Source organism: Aulonocara sp. 'chitande type north' Nkhata Bay, linkage group LG7 (genome assembly GCF_057382095.1).
Source record: "Aulonocara sp. 'chitande type north' Nkhata Bay isolate Kocher_YH1m ecotype deep benthic linkage group LG7, A_spYH_male_GT1.1, whole genome shotgun sequence".
NCBI lineage: Eukaryota > Metazoa > Chordata > Actinopteri > Cichliformes > Cichlidae > Aulonocara > Aulonocara sp. 'chitande type north' Nkhata Bay.
The window spans coordinates 63,628,301-63,649,060 of NC_141350.1; the positions used below are offsets into that span (position 1 = coordinate 63,628,301).

A 20,760-nucleotide genomic window follows, 5' to 3' on the forward strand; every position below is an offset into this window, starting at 1 on the left:
GGATTTTAATTGGCAGCGTCAAATAAAACAGTGTGTTTTAATGTGCTGACATTACAACATTTGCCAGTAGCATCATTACAATTAGAAACAGTCGTAAAGTCTCACTTCTAATGTGGTTTCTATTGCTCCATTACTTTGATTTTGAACGCTGACATCCAATACGTGTGTTTTATGTGAAGTATTAAAATTTAACTCAAATTCCTATAATATGAGTTATGGTGGGTTTTACATGTACACGGAAATGAACAAACTTTCCAGAAGCAAAATTAAAATGAGAAACATTTAAAGCACAAAACATTTCACTGTCACAGTCCATCAGTTGTCTTGGGGAAAAAAACACATTATATGATTGATTTGGAACTAGTGAGTCTTCAGGGGAAAGGAGATATTGGCTTTGTTTATTTGAAATCTGTTCTTGGTTTTGCTGTAGGGGAACACTGGTTGCTATATTGTATAGTACAATTACAGCACCTAGCTTGAGGGACAAGTAAATTACAATGTAATTGGACAGATGATGTGAAATGCCCCATGGCTTTATATCGACGTCGCAGCTGGTTGATAAATAACCTCCCGAGCTGAGATACTGTGTGTGTATGCAAGATAATATCTGAGAAATGACTGAAGATATATCCTGTAAGATGATGAGAATTGTTGTTTCTAAAAGGTTAGATTGTTTCATCATGCACTCACCTTTGCCTAAAACCAAAATGGGTTTCCTGAGTGCGGTTTTGTGCAGCATGTGCATGTGAGAAGAGGATGTGTGTTTGTGTGTGTGTGTGTTCCCACACTTTGACCTAAGCTGGGAATTTTATCTGACTGAGTTACAGTTCCACAGCCCCTATGCAATTGTAATTGCATTAGTGCAGTGTTGATTTTTTATTAGACACCTTTTCCCAGAGTCCCCAGGCTCATTTTCCTTTATTAGACCAAGTTTGGAAAGACAATACAGAGCCTCTTGTCGCAGAGTCCCTGCAGACAAAACTTCATTCCAAACTGAGCTGAGTGATAAGTGGGCAGAACTGAGATCACTGAGGGGATTTGGGAAGGAATGCTGCAGGCTGCCTGTGTGTCTGCCTCTGTCCTGTGCACACGAGTATGTTTCAATCTAGCTGACAAACAAAATGTACTCGAAAATCTGTAAGTGTTACACTTATTATTATAATACTTGAATAATCTATTGGTTATCCCATCGATTAATCGAGTAATCGCATAAGAAATTCTTATTCTTAATAATTATTGTGTTATTAATGAGCAATAATAAATATTCAAAAGAGAAAAGAAACAAAAATTACAGTGCTTTAAAGTTTAACAACTGCAAATAACTCAATCCTTTGATTGTTTTTACATGCTACATTCAAATAAATGTTTTTAAGAAAACATTTTCTTAAATGCAAAAATATATAAATAATCTCAAGTACAATGAAACTCAAGTAAAGTACAGATACCTAAAATCAATTCTACTCAAGTACTGAAGTGTTTGTACTTCTGCAGCTCTGTTTTTAGTCGTGAATGTGGGTGAAATGCTCACGTTTACATCGTTTAATACATCGGCGCGGTACAGAGCCATGTGTTAAATGAAGCATCGCAGCAAAGAATTTGTGTCCAGAATTGTTTATTATCGAATTCTTTGAATTGCTCAATGAAACGTTGCAGCTCTAGTTACAATGCAATGTTCCCCTCGTGCACGTTAATCCCCTCTGCTAATTCGTGTTTTGATCAAGTTAGAAAAGATGGATATTTAATACTACGCTTGACTGGATCCATTTTTGGGTGCTGGGCAGCTTAAATGTAGGAGCATCAAAGTTTACTTTACACATTGGAAATGGATGTTTTAGTGATAACGTTTGATCGGATAATTAAAAGTGATGATGTTCACAGGGAATAACTCTAAGTTCAGTTTGTGCAGGTTAAAATGAATGAGCTCTTACTTATTTTTGTTTATGTATTTATTTTAAATAAACTGCTACAAGCTACTCTTTCTAGAGTACGCCCTCTTCCTCCATCAATGTGTTTCCCAATAATTGCCACTTACGTACTGAACTACTAACTGATTTGCTGAGATGAGGGTTGTCCCACCTGTCCCTAAAAAGTTATCAAACTATTAAAAGTAGGAAGGATGTTAACCAGTCGTGTTGTTGTGCTGGGAATAAAACCTTTAGAACTGCTATTTTGTGACTTTTGACGTTATTTTTACCAGGCTTGACTGGTGATCCTGTAAAAGAAGTTGTGTCCCATTGGATAGTGTAACAGAATATATAATTCCCTCCCAATTGAGAGACTGTCTTGCAGATAGCTCGCTGGAGGTGTTTCAAAGATGGTTGATAAGTGACAGGACACATATCGCCAAGGATCATTATTTTATGTTACTACGTTATCACTCAAACAATGTGTAATATCGCCATGGCAACTAGAGCCTATATATGGGGAGGGTGGCTATATCGGTCAATATTAGCCATTTGCCAATATCCTGGACTAATTCATGTGTCTAAAGAAAAAAAAAATTATATTGGATTTTTAAATCACCAAGTATCTTTATTGATTCCAGTCTGACAGACTGACAGACCTGGGTATCAGTTCCCTCATCTGCAAATGGTTACTGGACTTCCTGACCAACCGCCCCCAACATGTCCGGCTGGATAACCGCTGCTCATCTACCATCACAATGAACACCGGTGTACCACAAGGCTGTGTGATGAGCCCTTTCCTCTACTCCCTCTTCACCCACGACTGCAGACCTGCTGATGGTTCCAACACCATCATTAAGTTTGCAGATGACACCACGGTGATTGGCCTCATCAGTGACAACGATGAGGCCGCCTACAGGGAGGAGGTGGATCGTCTGGCTGAGTGGTGCGACAGAAACAACCTGCTGCTTAACACCGAGAAGACCAAGGAGCTCATCGTGGACTACAGGAGGAATGCTGACCCACATCCACCCATCCACATTAAGGGGACGGCTGTGGAGCGTGTGAGCAGCTTCAAGTTCCTGGGAGTCCACATCTCCGAGGATCTCACCTGGACGACCAACTGCTCCAAGCTGGTCAAGAAGGCTCACCAGCGCCTCTTCTTCTTGAGGACTCTGAGGAAGAACCACCTGTCCTCAGACATCCTGGTGAACTTCTATCGCTGCACCATCGAGAGCATCCTGACCAACTGTATAACAGTCTGGTACGGGAACTGCTCTGCCTCGGACCGGAAGGCGTTGCAGAGGGTCGTGAAAACTGCCCAGCGCATCGCCGGAGCACCACTTCCTGCCATAAAAGACATCTACAGGAAGCGGTGTCTGAAAAGGGCTGGGAAAATCATCAAAGACCCCAGTCACCCATCACATGGACTCTTCACCCTCCTGCCCTCTGGGAGGCGCCACAGGAGCCTCCGGACTAAGACCACCAGGTACCGGAACAGCTTCTTCCCCACAGCTGTCAGACTCCTGAACTCTGCCTCCTGACATCTGACCCACGTTAAACTCATGGACTGAACATACACACACCCACAATGGACAACTGTACCCTCAAACACACAATAATAACATGGACTGAACCACCACTCACAACCACTAGCACTTTATATAGCCTCTGTAGAAACTATCTACACCCTCACTTATCTTAACTGCACTACTGTATAGCTCTGTGTAAATAATCATTCTGTACATTCGATAATCTTTAATCCTACAACTGTTTACAACTTGCATAGTTCCCATTTCTGTATAGCTGTATATCCCAGATTCTGTAAAGTTATTTATTTCATATTCTGTATACTTTTTCATATTTATATCCTGTTCATATCCTGTACATAGCTTGTACTCACTACAGCCTGTACATACTTATAGTTATAGAATATTCACAACATACTTCATACCGTGTACATTATAACATACCATAATAGACCCATTTCTGTAATATACTCACATATCTATATTATTGCTAATATATATTGTAATATATCTATATCACTAAAGCACTTCTGGATGGATGCAAACTGCATTTCGTTGCCCTGTACCTGTGCATGTGCAATGACAATAAAGTTGAATTCTATTCTATTCTATTCTATTCTTAAAAATCCTACTCGAAACACTTTGGTTATTGTGTTATTTAAGTCTAGGATCCTTCTGTATCTTTGTTTCTTCACCTTTGGTAATTTTTTTTGTAGTTTAGTTTTTGTTTTTGTAGGATTGATTTGGCATTTTTAAATTACCAACTAATATCACTGGCTGGTTTTTTTTTCAGACCCAACTGGTTCAATCTGCATTATAATCCAAATATTTACATGACCTGATTTCAGCTGAACACCTGATAGATGTACCAGTTGTATGTTGTCTGAACAATACAAAAATAAACATATATTGACAACAAAATGAGAGCAGATGCTGGGCTGAAAACAAGCAGACGACAAAAAGAAAAAGATGAACGGGTTGCACATCAACGGGGCTCCAGTTCTACCTTTTTATTGCACCACAAATATGAAAATTCAAGCACAGCTGCTCTCCACCAGTTTACTCAGCTGGTGTTGTCACTGTCAATGGACCCATAATCACAGTATCCAAAGAGGCAAATTTGTGTAGCCAAAACTCAGAAAGGACTAACAAAGTGTAAAAAAAAAAAAAAAAAAAAAAAGTAATCCCCTAAAGGACATGGACTTTTGTTTCTGCCCCACGTGCCCCAGAATGTGGACTTTTGTAGCTTTTTGTTGTCTTGGAAATCAGTGCTGAAGGATTACTGTGTCTGTGAGAAAATTACACTAAATATCAATAAAATATAATCAAAATATGACCCCAAGTTCCTGCCCAACTGTCTGTGAGTTGATTGGTTATGTATTTTGGTTCAAGCATTGTTTTTAGCTGTAAAAGGCAGCTGATCATTACATATATATGTAGTGGAGCATTTTGCAATCCCACCTAGTTTTGGTGGAGCTGTGGACAGGTAGACAGGAACGTGACTCCAGATAATAGCTACGGTACTGCAACTGTTTTCTTGCAGAAAGCCGACACAACCCTAACCTGAGATTATTTTAAGATGCTTTACATACATGCTTTAACTTCAACCTAACCTTCTCAGAGACATTTCTTCAGCAAACACTACCCAGCTCATTGACTCCTCCCCCTCCTTCCGAGCCCAGAAGACTTGTCTGACATACGTCTCATTTCTTCTCTCACGTTGGAGAATGAGATGAAATTCCTGGTTGGATTCATTTCTTTCCTATACTTGTATTGTATAACATTTTCTCTTAATAAATTAAATTGTCTTTTTAAAAACTGCATTTTTTATTTACTTACTTTCTGAACAATGTGACAAATATGCCAACAAACAGGACAAACACTTTTTCACTGCAATATTAAAATGACTTTTTGCTATCTGAGAGTAGTGTGTGTACCTGAAGTGAATGCACTGATCGTAGTCATTTCATAATCCAAAATAATAATAATAAAAAAAAAAGGTTGCATTTGCATTTTGATACAACAGTACAGGAGTACAACAAAATTGCTTGCTGGTTAAATATGTATTGATTTATAAAATTAAGCTGAATTTAAGTCTTTGTTAAAGACTGAAAAAGTCTTATAAAAGTTTGTGTCTTCTTTTGATGCTGATGATTATATGTGGCTGTAAAATGTAATGTAAAAACGATGCATTGGCAGACCAATGCTTAAAATCAAAACTTGAAACTCCTTTCTGAGAAACGGTTAAAAGGTCATAAACACACCCGACACTGGATGAGCAAAGATTGCGGCATCTCTCCCTGTGCATCAGCTTTTTAGTAAGTGATCAAATCTTCACACTTGACTGGCATAACTGATTAAGACCTTACAGCCTTCATCAGCGTATAGGCTGAAGGTTGAAGTTCTGCTATGTCAACAAGTCTGTGAACATTTATGAACCTCCTTGGCCATTGAGCTATTGTGATGCAAGCTGCAGAAACCATTCTGGACAATCGTGGGATGATTTTCTTAATTATTATACTGCAAAAACATTTCAACCCCTGGCTATTTCCTGTTTTATTTATTGATGGCTGAACTGACTTTAAAAGCTTTTTTTGCCCTAATGGGAAACATTAGTTCTCGATTTCTGCCTTCATCATTCAGTTTTTAATTTGGTAAAAATATGCAACACACCGGCTCGTCGGGTGCGCTTCCATCTCTGCTTTTATATTTATCCATTTTGTCGGCATCGCTCTAGATCTCCGTCGCTGTCTCTTGCTTTTACCCTGTCACCATTTTCCCATCCATCAGTCTGGTTGTCCAGATATAGACGTTATATTTGCTGTCACAGCTCAGATGCCGCATGGACAGCAGTGAGTCACAGCACTATTTTCCTCAAGCTTTCGCCTCGGCTCCGTGTGCCCGAGAGTTTGCCAGCAGTGTCACTCACTAATCTTTGTAATTTTGCTGTAATATGTGTCCTGGGCCTCAGCTTTTTCTTCACTGCTGTGACACCTGCTGCTGTACAGTCTGACAGAACACGAATGACATTGAGTCTCTGACAGAGCAGCGCTCACCCAACAGTGTGTTCTCAGTTCAACACTTTGCACAGATGAGTAAATGTGCATCTATGTGGAAGACATTAAAAAATGTTGTGATGTTGATTAGGCGAAAAGAAGAAATGTATTGTAATAAAACTATTATAGTTCTCTGCATGTATGTTTTTAGCCAACCTGTATGTGTGTGGACGTCTAATACTGTGTTACCCTGGCACTTCAGTACAGTAGCCCATTCAACTCTCATTTTAAGTGGTAAAATTAGCCACCCTAGCAGCTTAACAGAGCAAGACTCTAATTCATTTACAAAAGGCTGTGGCAGAGAAGATTCATTCACCTGCTAACTGTTTACTTCCCAAAGGCGTCTCTTCTACCTTTCTGTTGCCTGCATTACTAATGAAAAGACTGTAGGAGGGAGCTTTCATCAGCCAAAGTGTAACAATAGTTAGTTTCTGGATAGCTTTAATTTAATTTAACTTAAAGATAGATTAAGTTAGAGTCTAGACAAACCAGCAAGCGGTTTTGTCTTCAGCCCTGACACACAGAGAGAGAACCGACCTGTACTTTTACACCAGTGACATTTGTTAAAACTATCGCCATGAACACTCTGAGGTCATCGTAGGTAATAAACCAAATTCTTACCCTGTCCTAACGCTATTTGTTTTTACCCGAACTCTACTTTTTTGGAGAGAGGAAATAATAAAATAGTTTTTGATGGATTTCAGTTAGAATTATTATTTTCTTTGTTCTGCAGTGCTAAGACTTGAAAGAAGAATTTAATAAAAACAAAAATGAAATATTCTGGTGGCCTAAGGTGAGAGTTGGGGTTATCACCAGTGATGACTGTCAACATGAGGTTGACAGTTTTGAGATGTCTGATGAATTATTGGTTCAAATGCATGAAATCCAGCTGAGACTGGATTCATCGATTTCCAGTATTGTAGTTGATAGTAAGACCTTTTATAACTCATTAGCCTGCGCTTTACTTTAGAATTAGTGGGGGTAGTAAAATAGGATACTAAACTTAAAATTGAATCTTTCTTAACTTTTCTCCCCATAAAGATAGGTTTTGACCTCCTCCCCTGTAGTCTTAATGGTGAGCTTTGACACCTCGGTATATATTAATAAAGACGTGGTTTGATGACCATTTAATGACCACCTCATTCCAAGAGAAGCCCTTGTAAGCTGTATAAGCAGAGGTCAACCTCACTAACACCCGGTTATTTTGTTCAGGAATCAGGCCAGAAATATGACTGAACCATTCAATTCAGAAAACAGAAACAAGGGTTACCCAAAGTAGGCGTCCAAGGCGGACAAGTTAAATATTAAAGAGAAAAACATTGATTTCTTACAGTGAACATCTCAACATATTTACTTAAGCATTTAACTAAACTTGAATACAGTGTGTTGGAGTACAGTTTCCACTGGGTCTGTAGTGTACACCGGTCAATCATCATCATAAAACCACCTTCCTTCTATTGCGGAGGTCCCTCTCATTTAGCCAAAGCAGCTACATGCTGACATGTTGAGATATGGGGGTGTTCCATCATAATTTGGTCCTTGTCAGAGTTGCCCAGATTCTCATATTTGTCCATTTCTTTGGGCTTCTGTCACATCAGCTTCAAGAACTGACTTTTCGCTTGCTGTCTAATGTAATTCACCCCTTGACAGATGCCATTGCAACAAGATAATCAGTGTTAGTCACTTCACCTGTCAGCGGCCTAATCTTTCGGCTGTTTAGTTCATCACCAGCCACCTTGCTCCTTGTTTCTCACTTATCCTAATTCCTGTTTGTTCCTGCTGCCTGCTTTTGAATTTTCTCCTTCCAAAAATTAGATGACAACTAAATTGCAGTCTCATATCTGTACATGACATAGGTATGTACCTAGAATCAGATGGTGATCAGCCTAGTTTAACTGTGCAGAGAATTGATTCATTGTGTCTCAAGTCCTCAATAAACTACTCCCTGAGATGCTGTTTTACAATAGCAAAATCCATCTTTTATGATCATGGCACGGTCAAGATCACCAAAAATTTAGGCTAGTGACAAATTTCAAATAAAACAAAGCAGTCTTTACTTTAACCTGCCCCCAAATAGCTTATGCTATTGTTTTTAAAAGGCTTCCCAAACCTGAGGAAATGTAATATAGAACAAAACAAGCATGGAGGGAGTAGTTATTATGCTAGGGAAGTGTGATGAAGGGAAGGTCATTTTAATCAAACTAAATGTATGTGTGCATCTCTTTTTAAGCTCTATCCTGTCCGTAGCCTCTCAGATTGTCATTTTCTTCCACCATTAAATTCAGTCTTCTCATTTCCTGCCTTGCTCTTTTTAAAATCTCTCTCCTTTCATCCTCCTTGTCTCACTTCACGAATGCTTGTCGTTTTTCTTCTTCCTCCTCCAGAATCTTTCCCTCCTGTTTTCTGTCCTTACCCAACAAGCGTCTCTAAATCCATGTCCTTCTGTTCTCCTGTTTCTCTTCTCCTCGAAAACATTCGTGAAAATGTAATGTGCATTTAAACATTACTAAATCACAGTCATTTTGTGCCATTACGATAATTGCCATAAACAAACAAGACCATTACAGGAAGATTTGCATCTCCTATGAGCCTCCACAAAGCATTTTGCATTATGCGATATTGGCTGAGGTATGCCATAAAATGTGCGGGAGTGTTTCACAAGAACAGGGTGCTGTTTCTTTTAGCCTAAATTGAACCAAAACATTCAGAGTGTCTGGTAATGGCAGATGGTGAAAGAACGACAGAGAAAATTGCCTTCATCATGTTTATCCTGAGAATGTGTTTCTTGAAAGTATAAATTGTGTAATTACTGAGTTTCTCATGTTTAAACAAGAAAGATGAAACATAGACAAATGTTTAGTCATGTTTAGTTTATTCACATTAGGAACTAGTAGCCTATTATCCGTCATTTGAACAGGAAAAAAAGTACATAATGTACATAATCTTTCACCCACTTTCTCCTTGGTGTGAAAACCTATGTAAACAGCACCAGTGTTGAATACCTCAACCTTTCCACAGACGACTTTGTTGTCTCCTAAAGCCTGGACTGAATCATTACATTACATGTAATGTTGAAATTTTGACAACTTGTTGGGCATAAGAAGTCTGCAAAACTATATGAAAAGATGCTGAAACTGCTTTTCAAAATGAGCCACATGCAATTTTCTTTCCTTCTTTGCTGGACAATTTTGACCCATTACCATCTGAGGCAGCTGGATTCTTTATGCGATTCACAAGATCACGAGAATCCCTCTTGCCAGGTCAGCGAGCCCTGTGTCATTTCCATTTAGTCCAAGCTGCTGATGTCTCAGAGATGCACACGAAGTGCAAAAGTGTGACCAGTCTCACTCCACACACATCATGTTTGAACCAAAAACCCAATCTTTTGAAAAACTTAACCAACGACTTTTTGTATGCATGGATAAATAACTAGTAAAAAGTCTTATAAATGTCTGGCTTACCTTTAAAATAACCTTACATATGTATAAATGTTCTACACAGTATTTATTAACTTTTATAATAAAAGAGATATAATAATCTTCTACAAACTGATTGGTAACCAGTCAGCAACTCAAATAAACTGTCATTTTATCAGTAAGAATACGTTTTAGTTGTTCTCTCCCTTCAAATCTTCTGTAAACGTTGGTCTGCTTGCAAACTGACACTAACTTTTGTCTATAACTTGTCCCTAATCATCCAAAACTAAATGGCCCTAAATGTTGGTAATTAAATGTGTTAATGTTTTTCCAGTTCTCTGTACTTGGCACCCGAACACACCATGTTTTTTTTGGCAATAGTGAGACGGCTTGGTCACCCTGAACTCATCAAATGTGGATCCTTGTAAAGTACTCCTTGGCTTGTGGTGTGTAAACCCAAACACAGCTAAACAGAGCGAACACAAATTAAAGGGCAATACTCAAAGCACCCAAACGCTGTGGCTTTCTCTATTGCCACCCAGTCGGCTTCCAAATCCAGACTTTATCAGGCTGTTAAAAAAGAGTTATCTGTGTCCAGTTTTGCCATTGCCATCGTATCAAGGCTCTAATGGAAGCCTTTTTGCATATCTCTGTGCTACCAGTTGATGGGGACACTGCAGTTTTGTTTTAGACTCTGTGATGAGGATTTGTTGGATTTTCCTAAACCATCCTCTGTCAGTGTGAGAGCAGTAGCTAAAGTTAAACTAAAATGACACTGAAAAGTGAAATGAGTCATTGCTCTGTGTCTCATTAAAGCAACAGAGAAAAAATGTATTCAGTGACACACCAAGCTGCTGTAGCATGGATCATTTCCTATCTTATATGACTTTGGAAGAAAGCGCCACATAAACGAGGAGAGCTTGTGTATTAATATGCTGATGGATGATAAAATCAAAGCATTCTGTTGTCTATTATACAATCAAGATACTTTTTTTTTTGTCATCATGACAAAATTGTTTTTCTCCTAAGCTTTTGTTTTTAATTGAACTTTGTGGAGCTGCTGTGGATTCGTGAAAGAAACACAAAAAGCAGATTTGCTTCAAGTGAAAATATGAAAAAAACGCATATATTATTGCTGTCTCTGTGGATGACGCCCTTCCTGTGTTGTTATCCGTTCATGGCTCATGTGTCCTTCTATTTATGAGTCTGTCTCTTTTGAGTCCATCATGGCAGCTTTTGGAGATGGCACTGCATTTCCGCTCCTCTGGCTCTTTGTAGTCATATAAATATCTGCGTGTGTGTGTGTGTGTGTGTGTGTGTGTGTGTGTGTGTGTGTGTGAGGGAGAGGAGGTTGGTGGGGTCTGAAGCCAAAGAAGTCACAGAGCCCCGGGCGACTCTCAAGAGAAGATGGACACTTGCTTCTACACCAGTTTTCCTCCATGTACATACACATGCAAACACCCGCACACACACACACACACACACACACACACACACACACACACACACACACACACACACACACACAACTGAATCAGTTTGGGATATGCCAAAACAAAAAAAAATCCCTTTTTCTGGTTGACTGAAGGTTCTACAGTCGCCTTGAAAGCCTCCTCTCTTCCTCTCTTCCCTGGGGCAGTGAGGAGAAAACAAGAGTGTGTGTGTTACTGCGTGCGCGCGTGTGTGTGTCGGTGTGTGTGTGTGTGTGTGTCGGTGTGTGTCTGTGTGTGTTTGTCTTTTAAGGAGAAAGAGACAAAAGATGGAGGTGGAGAAAACACAATAAAGGCTCTTATTAAAGCAGAAAGGGCACATTTCGACTTTCCAATTCAGTTCTAATCAAGTGCTGCGCCACACTAAATTCATCATTTGTCTTCCTGCTTTTGGCTGAATAATTGGATGAGATGCATTATGATAGATAATGTGTTGCGCGGTCCATAAAGTGGCCATAATGCTACCGAGAGACTATAGAGAGTGGTGTGTGCTGCACAGAGTATAAAGTGTGGCTCTGTGCTAGAATGACAGACAGCTATTATAAGACAGCATCGAGTCATTTTGTCCTGATAAGACACACTTTGTCCAGGCTCTTAAGCCTTTGAAAAGTGGAATACGCTTTGCTGTCCTTGGATGGGAGTACTCACCCTCAGTCATGTCAATTTGTCAATTTTGTCCCTTTCTCTTTCAATGTTTCTTTTTTGTCCCTTTACAGTCATCCATTTAGTGACAAATGACTTCTTGTAAATGTCTCTCTATCTTTCGCTCTGCAGGGAGATGAAGTACTGACCGTCATTAAAACGAAGGCTCAGTGGCCTGCGTGGCAGCCTCTCAACCTGTAAGTATATCTACAGTGTCAGTTTTGCTCAAGTGTGAGGTGCATCTTGGAAAGATGTGGTTGGAAATATTGAAAATTTAAATTGAACCTGTGAAACATCAGCCATAAAATCAAATTCTTGATTAAAGTTTTTATTTTACTTTATTATTACCTAATTATTTGTGTATTATTTATTATTTACCTTAACATTGTATTAGCTGACAAAATGATAAAAAAAGAACCCCAATCAGAGACCTTGGGTATCCTGAACATAGTTATTGACTTTTAAACCTTTTTTGTTAATCTGGGTTAATATGACGTTTGACTCTTCTTCTCTACAAAATAGACAGATGGAGCGCTTCAGACACAATAGGCGATATAAAGAAGGTCAAACAATTTAAAAACAATAAGCAACACTGGTTGCAAATAAGAGAACAGTGTTGCAGAAAATTCTTAATCTTTTGAGTTTACAAGTGAACATATTTATTTTACTGTTTGTGTGAAAGCTGAACGTTGGAGTGGAAAATTCGAAACTTGAACATTGATTATAGGCTATTTGATTCATTCAATTCAAAACAGTGGAAATCAATTTAGTTCTTCACTCGATCAAAGTGAAATTAATTGTATTTATTGTTTTTTTTTTCTTCTTGCTGATAGATGGCCTACCTTTAGTTAATAGCAGTGTAGAATGAAAGCAGCAACTTTGGACCAAGCGAAAACAAAACAAGAGGACGCTGCTAATAAAGTTACACAATTACACAGTGAATTTGCATTTATTATTATATTTACAAAATACAGCACCACAGTTTTTGCCTTGGTCGTATCATTTTATTTTGTTGTATTTATCTGCGACACCTTAAAGGCCGGTCCGTGAAAATATTGTCTGACATTAAACCGATTGGGGACTGCTGCTCTAGAGTACTGAAAGTCTTTTTGCAGCCACAGGTATCGCCACCTGGTGGCCAATAAAAGGCTGTCAGGTTTTAGCCACTTCCATGTTGGCTTCACCTTTGAACCAGAAGCTACGTCCATCCTTTATACCATCTGTTTGTGACTCATACAGTTTGCCCTGCTGCAAGGTTCCATTTGTGTTGATACTAATGTGTGGCTTACCAGGTAGCATGTGTATTCCTTCACCAGGAAATATATACTTGTCTTACAACATGTCCCCAGGAAAGAAAACAGTGAAAATGTGGTGCTTGGAGCTGATATTAAGCCAAAATTGGGACTGGGTTATGTGTTTACCGTTATTTATCATGTTGAGTTAGCCAAGTTTAAAGGGAGTCTCCATTAGGAGACAAATCTCACTAGCCCATTAATCTCACTTCCTCGTACATTATACGTGCAGTATTTGCTAGGGAACATTTAACCAGACATAATAGTGCCGTTTGCATGTTTTTTTTCCTGAATGTAAAATGTTGTCCCCATGTTTATGTATCTTTGGCTTGGCCAACTCCGGCCACTGTTGTTGGTAGGTGCACCGTTGTTTTGCAGGGCAGTTTGCATCTCCTGTAGTTGAAATGCCTGGTTTTGTAAATTTATAAAAATATGTTACTTTCTAGGCCCTAAATCAATCTGTCCAATTGAAAAGATTGTTCCTTCAAGCCAAAATTATTTTAAAGTGTCTGTTTTGTAAAGCATAAAATAATCTGTCTGGTTTGAAGCAACGCAGCAAAGAATTAGTTTTTATTGATTTACTTCTTTGTCTTCAAAAGACAAAGCGGAACGAGATTCATATTTCTGTCTTTGTTACTGATTACCAGGTGGCAATTTCAAGACATCGTGACCTCTCCGCAAATGACAAAAAAACGAAAGCTAATCTTCCTGATGAGCAGTATTAAATTCTTAATTTGCAGGATAAGTATCTAAACGTTGGCTAAAAGTTTCATTTCTGACACACTCAGTGAACTTTGTATTATAATTAAAATTCAGATACTATTGTAATGTAATGCATACATTTTAATAAACATACTCGTAATTGTTTTATGACGGTTTTCTTTATGCGCCTCTCCAAAGCCAGGCTCACTTGAATAGTTCCACACTCTGGCATCCTGTGCTCTCTTTGGAATTAGTTCAAGAGCAATTAGAAACTTATCACAATTGTAGCCCTCAGCACTGCATGAGCATGAACACACGCACACGCATACACACACTAATGTACTGTATCTTTCACTAAACATCTGTTTAATTACCCCTCCTAGCGTTGTCTGTCATTTGCGATATATTGTGCCACTATTATATTTACTAATGAGAACATTCGCACACATGCTTGCACAGCTATACCTCCACACACTCACTGGGCGTCTGAAGCATTGGCTCATTTTGTTGTATTTTGTTTGCAGACTTGTCAGGTGATTCTGAAATATTTGTGTTTGCACATATGTCTCTGCTAATACATGATAATTAAGAAGATTTGTTTTGTCTTTTTAAAAGAAAGTTCAAATTGCTTACTTTATTGTAATCAGAGTAGCTTTAGTGCTTTCACTACCGTTTGGACTTGCAAAGCGAATATGTAATGATGAGCAATTTTCAGTCACTAATTAGACATTTTAGAGCCTCAATTATCGAGCAATTAGCAGTGCAGCATAGATCAGAGGTCATGACATCAAAACTGGCTGTTTTTCACTGAAACTGCAACAGCTGAATGTTGGATATAATGATGAGATTATTATGCTCTGCCATTACAGTAGTACTTAGGATATGCTTTGAATTATTTACCTTCTGTGATTTCTTTCTCCACCACCATTCCTAGGCGAGCAGCTCCCTCAGCAGAGTTTTCCGTAGACCGGACACGTCACCTGATGTCCTTCCTCACCATGCTCGGGCCCAGCCCAGACTGGAATGTGGGGCTGTCAGGAGAGGACCTCTGTACCAAGGAGTGTGGCTGGGTCCAGAGACTGGAGACAGACCTCATCCCGTGGGATGCAGGCACTGACAGTGGCGTCACATATGAGGTGGTGTATCCTGATTCTACAAGTGTGATCTTTGCTGTTGGTTAGCAAGATGCCTCATTCTCCCATTCATACAAGCACTTTTTCTATGTAAGTGTATCTCACATTTGCAAACATTCAACTTGGGAATAGTATGTTTCCCAGGGATATTTGATCGACCCGCCAACGTTACGATAAGCAAGTGATTTGCTCTACCTCCTGAGCGACATCCACCCCCGATTGAGGTGATTTCATCCCATGAAAATTTTCTGAGTATCTGGATCATTTTCGCTAAAATTGTGAAATAAGGCATTGGCCTTGGTTGAAAACACTCTCGGAGAACCTTTCTATTTATTTCAAACGTTTTTGCCACTAGAAGACACCTGTAAAGTGCGACAGGCAGAAGAGGCGTCGAAGATTTGTCACAGTTTAACAAAACTGCCACAGGAATCATTAAGGAATTATGGGACAATTAGCTTTAAGAAATATGCCTTTTTATGTAGCATCAAATGCTCGTGCAGCTCGTGCAGGAGGGCAAATGTGGCAGATCAATCTTTAACTTTTCTTTAATCAACATGGGGTCCAGCATGTAGGCTCCACTCTTAGCACGCTGCACCTCCAGCAGACAAGCTTGTGGCATACCTCTAGACATGGTGTAATACTCCATGATGTTCTGACCAGACCAAATATTTACATATATTTTTAACACCAGATCAGATGGACTACGCAGTATAATATCTTCAAGTGAATTCTAAGAGATAAAACTGTTTATTGCCTGTTATTAGAAGGTTTAGTGCTGTGCGGCTGTGCTGGCATTAAACAGAATTTATAGCAAATTGTCTCATCACATCACAGCACTCTCGACTTTCACCTGTCTGTTACTCTGAGAGACTTCTTTAGTTTTCTTCATTTTTGGAATGAAAGGTGCTCATCCATATTAACCCACCGTTTGGAGACTAAAGGGATTTATTTATAGTTTACAAGCTCATGAATAAGCAAGGAGCTTACCCTGCAGAGTGGAGGTGGTAAATACCTTTCAAAAACCTCACTTACATAGAACCAGTCCTCTTTCAACTCACGTCTGTTACTTTGTAAACATGGAAGTGTTTCTTCTTAGTCTTTTATCACATAGTCTCTACCTAAGCGCTCTAACTGACACTGACACTCACATTCATATAATTCAAGGTTTTTGTCTGTATATGCACGTGTATTCGAAGTTATAAAATTAGGGACATTAATAAAAGTGTCGTCAATTTACTCACCATTTTCAAAAGGAAGTATACACAAAGTATACAGTTTCCTCATTAAAAACATGTAACTTTGAGCAGTAGTGAGCTATTTTTGTAACCATGTTCTTTTATTCTGTGTATGAGTCAGCCTTTGTATAAAATGTGGGCTATAACACAAGTAATGTATGTAACTATGCATTGCCTAGACCCTGCTGTTTTTTTTTTTTTTTTGTCCTTAAATGGCACACATTCCAAGCCGATAATGTCTTCTTGGGTAAAAACAATGTATTGTTGTAAAAGTTTTACTACGAGATAATGAATGCATCGTCCTGTACATCAGACATTGAATTCCTGCCACCCACATGCAGACATATGGAGGAACGTAGTCTTCCAGACACTTTCTCATAAACTATACAAAAATGCTTTTGCAGTTTTTGTGTTTGCAGACATTAGTGAAGCTGTTTTTATTGTTTTTTGTTTCTTCCACAAATACAATTTTTTTTCAACCAAAATGTAAGAAGAAAATGGTTTTCTTTTTACATTTTGGTCTTAGTTAGATAATCCAGTGGACATGTAGGAGAAAGTAAGCAGGGAAATGACGTTAAGCAGATGGAAGAAAGCTATTCAGTTTAGCAAATGCGAGGATAATATGAATTCAACCAGTAACCAAGGCAACAGAGTCTTTTGTACATGGTCATTTAATAAGCCAACATTGCCAAGCTTGAACTTGATACATTACTGTATATTTAAAAGAAAAATCCCCTCTCGCTCCTGCAGGCGGTCTATCCTTTAAGCTCGGGTCCTCTGCCAGAGGCCTGGGAGCTTGAGGGTCCTGCGCAGTGTCTTTGCTGTTCCTACGACTGCGCTCTTCTGGACAGAGATCTCGGATGTTGTTCTTGAGATCTGGTAGAGCCACTTGCCTAGCTTGGGAGTCGCTCACCTAGCGCTCCGATTACCACTGGGACGACTGTTACCTTCACTGAATCGATGTCTCGTTCACTCCTGGCATACAGCTTGATGTCATCCATGTAGAGGAGGTGGCCTACGATTGCATCATTCCACAGTCAGTATCCGTAGCCAGTCTTGTTAATGATCTCATACGGGTTCAGGCCTATGCAGAACAGCAGTGGGGGCTGAGCATCTCCTTGGTAGATCCCGGACTTAATGCTGACTTGTGCTACGGGCTTGAAGTTGGCCTCTAATGTTGTACGCCACATCCCCATTGAGTTCCTGATGAAGGCTCTTAGGGTCCTGTTGATCTTGTACAGTTCTAGGCATTCCAGGATCCAGGTGTGGGGCATTGAGTCATAGGCCTTCTTGTAATCAATCCAGGCAGTGCACAGGTTGGTCAGTCAGTGTTTTGCTCCTCTGGTATTCTTGCCAATTCCTTTCTGTGCCCTGCTCATGTATTGTAGCCATGTGCCTGATCATTGTCCCGATTTGTGATTGAGGTGTGAGACAAACAACCAATGATTTTATTAAACACACGTGTGGGAAGAAATACACCATCACAATCCTCAGCATAAATCCCCACTAGAAAGCATACTTAAAATGTTTCATATGTCAGGGTGTCACACCCCCTCTTGCGTTAAGCAGATACATAACATGCATAAGTTACAGTAACCACAATTCTTTTGTTGACAACCTTTAGCCACTATGATGCCTGACAGGAGCTGCCATGTGGTACTGAGGTAGGTTTTTGGCTGAACCATGTCAGGGCCTGGTGCTGTCCAACTCTTCCTGCCTTTCTTGGATGTCTGCCACTGTGATGGTTACTGGACCCTGTTCAGGGAGGTTGCTGCTGTAGCATTTGTGTTGTACCTCATCAATTTCCAGCTGTGAGAGCAGTTCCTTCTTCCTAATGTTGGAACACTGAGCTACTAGTTGTTTTGCCGTCAATCTGGATCCTGGGTGTCTAAGATTCCATAGGTCACTCATGCTATTCATGTAACCCGTTCCTCTCGGATTACTTGTGTAGTAAAATTCCAACAGCACCCTATTTTCATCTCTTACCCACCTATGCCATCTTGTTCCAGAAGCGCACTTCTCATCAGGGTGTCCTGATTCCTCAACACCTGACGCGGACCTTGTTAATCTGGGCGACATCCAAGCCAATATGGACCTGTACTGGATATAATATATGTATAACTATATCAAAGTGGAGATTTTTTTTATGGCTCTAATTCCTATAACCTTTGAATTAAAAGTAAAGCTTAAATCATTTCCTGTTAATTTTAACATCTTCTGTGGTGGCAATAAACAACTCTAACATGTAGATGTGCACCTGCAAAGCTCTGCATAGCTCCAACACAGCGCCAAAGCGTCACCATGCTAGAGTTATGAAGAGAATCATTAACACTATTGCAGTGGAGATGTGAGTGTAACTTTGTACCTCCTCTAATGGCTTATTTACTGGTGCTGAATATATTAAAATACATCAAAACAGGACGGTGTTAACTTGAGAGAACACAGAGAATAATTCATTATTGTTACATGTTTTTATCTCCTCACTGAACATGGCAACACATGCTATGACACACACATACCTGGAAACAAAGTATCTCCTATTAAGGGTCTGTTTGAATGGATATAAATGATGCATGGTGAGATCAAACAGAAATGAAGCTGTAGACCAGGTGGTTTATGGGAAAATCTGCGACTCGATAAGATCTTTCACGCCTTTTTTACTTCCCCACCTCTCCATTTTGGAACAGAATGGAAAATCAAAATCAAAAAGCTATTGTGTTGCTATTCATTTTTTAAATTATTCTACTATGAATAAGCCACTTCTGTATTGTTTGTTTCACTCAAGAAGAATTATGTTGTTCCCGTTTTAAACGCCTGTTTCACAGACATGCATTCACAATAGGCCGCTATTGGATTAGTATTCTTGTCCCACAAGTAATTGCCATGCCCTAAATATTTGCTGTTTAACTTTAATTACTCTAACCATTCCTCAGTGGAGGACTGGGACTCTCTTCTTTCTGGCATTTTGGATGCACAATATAGGAGAGCAGATGTTTTCCTCTAGGACACCATCTCTTCTTAGACCAAGTGCTTTGCTCAATCCTAATATGGGAGAGTGTGAATAGCTCTCTTTCAGTTCACGACCCGTTCTTTAGCCATTGCATATTATTTGGACACGTCCGCTTTCCCCTGATTGTTAAAGAGCCGTCAGAGCTGATTCACCTTTAGATTCACGTTGAAACTCTGTGACATCTACCTAGGGAGATAAAAGTGAAAAGTAAGAGCCCTTTGATTGGGATTTCAGTATAGCAGGTCTGCCTTTAGTTGGGCGATAGCATCTGTCTAGTTTTGCTATGGTGGAATATTTTTGCCCAGAGAGATTACTAAAAGCATAAAAGAGGGATGCAGCAATCTATATAATGTTTAAACCAATAAAACATCTAAAACATAATAGAAATTAATATCATTAGGTTTGTCAGCGTGTACATGTATTTTATCACTTATAATATAAATGCTTTATTATTTTTTATAGTTCATGTTAAACACCTTATAAGCTCATCGACACCCTTTCTTCTGCCTCTTTTAGTCACCAAACAAGCCCACCGTTCCTCAGGAGAAGATCCGACCTCTGACCAGTTTGGACCACCTCCAGAGCCCGTTCTATGACCCAGAGGGCGGAGCAATCACCCCTGTGGCCAGGGTAGTGGTGGAACGCATTGCTAGAAAGGTAAAAATTTCATCTGTGTGAATGTGTTTAGGGCTTCAAATAAACACAACTATACATTGCAGCTTTTTACTGTGGTGAGACCTTAAAGGGACCGATTCTTACACTGTTGTTTAATATAAAAATTTGGCAGAAACAGATGCCTGTTAGGTGAGGGCTGTGTGCAGACAGGGATAGGACCCAAGGTGCAGACTCCCGAGACAGATGTGAACTCAAAACCGCTTTAATGTTAAACTCAAATATAACATAACTGGAAACAATCAAAATAAACTAACACCGGAGGACTGACAGAACACACAGCTTGGTAAACAGTAGATCGCGACACTGACATAGAGAAACACAGGGCTTAAGTACACAGAGGGAGCAATCAGGGAATGGGTAACAGGAGGGAAACACAGCTGGGGCAAATCAGAACTGACGAGACAAAAGGAAGCGTAAACTGAACACACTGAGATAAGACAGAGACCTTCAAAGTAAAACAGGAAACACATAACACAGACTCACATGCAGGCACTACAGAGGGAACAGAGACGTGGGACCAGGACAGACACAAACACTGACTGAACACGGGGATATAGGAACTAAGGATACACAGAGACGCGAACTAGACAAGGGGATACAGGTGATAGGGGAGACAGAGCAACTAAAGAAGACAGAGACATAAACCATAAGACAGAACTTAAAGAAACCAAAGACT

At 39.5% G+C, this 20,760-nt stretch overlaps 1 protein-coding gene across 1 annotated transcript in view; it reads left to right on the forward strand.

The window, feature by feature from the left end:
• spon1b (spondin 1b) overlaps positions 1-20,760 on the forward strand; it is a 123,912-nt gene that overhangs the window by 76,673 nt on the left and 26,479 nt on the right. The window contains exons 7-9 of the mRNA XM_086301911.1: positions 12,170-12,234; positions 14,966-15,167; positions 19,926-20,066. Of these exons, the coding sequence (XP_086158037.1) occupies positions 12,170-12,234; positions 14,966-15,167; positions 19,926-20,066 (408 nt within the window). The remainder of the gene's footprint in view (positions 1-12,169; positions 12,235-14,965; positions 15,168-19,925; positions 20,067-20,760) is intronic.